Source organism: Cebus imitator, unplaced genomic scaffold, assembly GCF_001604975.1.
Source record: "Cebus imitator isolate Cc_AM_T3 unplaced genomic scaffold, Cebus_imitator-1.0 Scaffold309, whole genome shotgun sequence".
Classification (NCBI taxonomy): Eukaryota; Metazoa; Chordata; class Mammalia; order Primates; family Cebidae; genus Cebus; species Cebus imitator.
This window is the reverse complement of record NW_016107624.1, coordinates 1,571,789-1,573,824: the sequence shown is the minus strand read 5'-3', so window position 1 is coordinate 1,573,824 and position 2,036 is coordinate 1,571,789. Positions and strand designations below refer to the sequence as shown.

The window sequence follows — 2,036 nt, the reverse complement described above, 5'->3', positions numbered from 1 at the left end:
TAGCTACTATTCTAGTAGCTGTAGTATGACTATTTACATTATTTTTCCTTATAGGTCTCAGAAAAACCAACCAGGATTACAGCTGTCAGATTGGTTTCACCCCAGGTAAGAATCCAAAACTTGCACATGTGACTTTAATCCATATAAGGGAACAGATGGCCACAGTACTACTACCGGCATTCCAATTGTTGGAGAGTTGATAGATCTCTGATTGCAACGTTTCAAAATATAAGCAGTGGCCAAGAGCCATGGGGGCTGGACATTTGGACCTACGTCTTCCATGAGTGTGAACTTAAATTACGTAAACTCAAAGGTCCTAGAAGGATGCCAGGTCAAAAGTGTAAGGGTTTATTTGAGATTATTTGGTTGAGTCTTCTCATTTCACCAATGAGAGACCTGAAGCCTAAAGGAGACAGACAGGTGAGCTGTCTGTGCACTTCCTGCATTAGTCCAACAGACTTCCTCTGGCCTCTCTGTTTCTATCTTCTCTTTCCACCCATCCATCTTTCACCCTGATGCTACAGTTTTTAAGGAGTTTCCCTAATTAAACTTTAAAAGGAGACATCCAGGTTACGATCATGACTAAATAATGGTTCATGACTCATCTTCTCATAATATTATAACATTTATTCAGAGTCAAATCAGGGCACAGAAAGTACACCAATTATTTAAACAGATAATTTAATATACAGAATTAACGGCCAGGCACGGTGGCTCACACCTGTAATCCTACCACTTTGGAAGGCCAAGGCAGGTGGATCACTTGAGGCCAGGAGTTTGAGACTAGCCTGGCCAACATAGTGAAACCCTGTCTCTACTAAAAATATAAAAAATATCGAGGTGTGGTGGCAGGTGCCTGTAATCCCAGTTATTTGGGAGGCTGAGCAGGAGAATCGCTTGAACCCAGGAGGCAGAGGTTGCAGTGAGTTGAGATCTTGCAATTGCACTCCATCCTGCTGGGTGACAAGAACAAAACTCTGTCTCCAAAAAAAAAAAGAGGGAGAGAATTGTTAACTAGCATAAAGTTGTTAACTAGGGGAGAGAGAGACTGAAAGAGAACTCTAAGGGATCAGGGAGGATAATAACTACAAGAACTAACTATTCTTAGGGTTGAAGAAACAAAAGAAGGAGGAGGTTGAAATTCCTTCTTTTTTACCTCAGTTAAAATGGGCAAAGACCCTATTTCCAAATAAGGTAACATTCCAAAGTCCTAGCTGGAGTTCAGTTTGGGGGAAAACCTATTCAACCCACTACAGGTAGGGATTACATTAAACTTGTAGATCACTTTTGGGTGCATTGCCATCTTAACAATATTAAGCTTTCTATTCCAAGAATGTGGATGTCTTTCTATTTCTTTAATTTGAGTAATTTTGTTTTTAGTTTTCATTGTACAAGTCTTGTGCCTCCTTGCTTAAATTTTTTCCCAAATATTTTCTTTCTTTGATGCTATTGTTTTCTTTATTTCGTTTTCAAGTTGTTCATTAACAGTGTATGGAAACACAAATGATTTTTGCATGTTGATCTTATATCCTGCAACATCTATGGGCTCTAATAGATTTTTTTTGGTGGATTTGTTAACATTTTCCATATATAAAATCATGTCATCTGCTAGTAAATATAGTTTTACTTTGGATGCTTGTCTTTTTCTCATCTAATTGTTCTCCCTAGAACATCCAGTAAAATGTTGAATAGAAGTGGTAAAAGGGAGCATCCTTGTCTTGGTTTTGGCTTGGTGGGAGTGTGTTGGTTCGTGATCATGCTGCTATAAAGAACTGTCTGTGGCCAAGTGCAGTGGCTCACACCTATAATCCCAGCACTTTGGGAGGCTGAGGCAGGCAGATCACCTGAGGTCAGGAATTCGAGACTAGCCTGACCAACATGGAGAAACCCTGTCTCTACTAAAAATACAAAATTAGTGGGGCGTGATGGCATATGCCTGTAATCCCAGCTACTTGGGAGGCTGAGGCAGGAGAGTCGCTTGAACCCAGGAGGTGGAAGCTGCAGTGAGCCAAGATTGCACCATTGCACTTTAGCCT

The 2,036-nt window shown here is 40.4% G+C and overlaps 1 protein-coding gene across 1 annotated transcript in view; it reads left to right on the top strand.

Moving 5' to 3' along the window:
- The first annotated feature begins 387 nt into the window (after positions 1-387).
- LOC108285856 (N-acetyllactosaminide alpha-1,3-galactosyltransferase-like) overlaps positions 388-2,036 on the top strand; it is an 18,833-nt gene continuing 17,184 nt past the window's right edge. The window contains exon 1 of the mRNA XM_037729534.1: positions 388-420. Within this exon, the coding sequence (XP_037585462.1) occupies positions 388-420 (33 nt within the window). The remainder of the gene's footprint in view (positions 421-2,036) is intronic.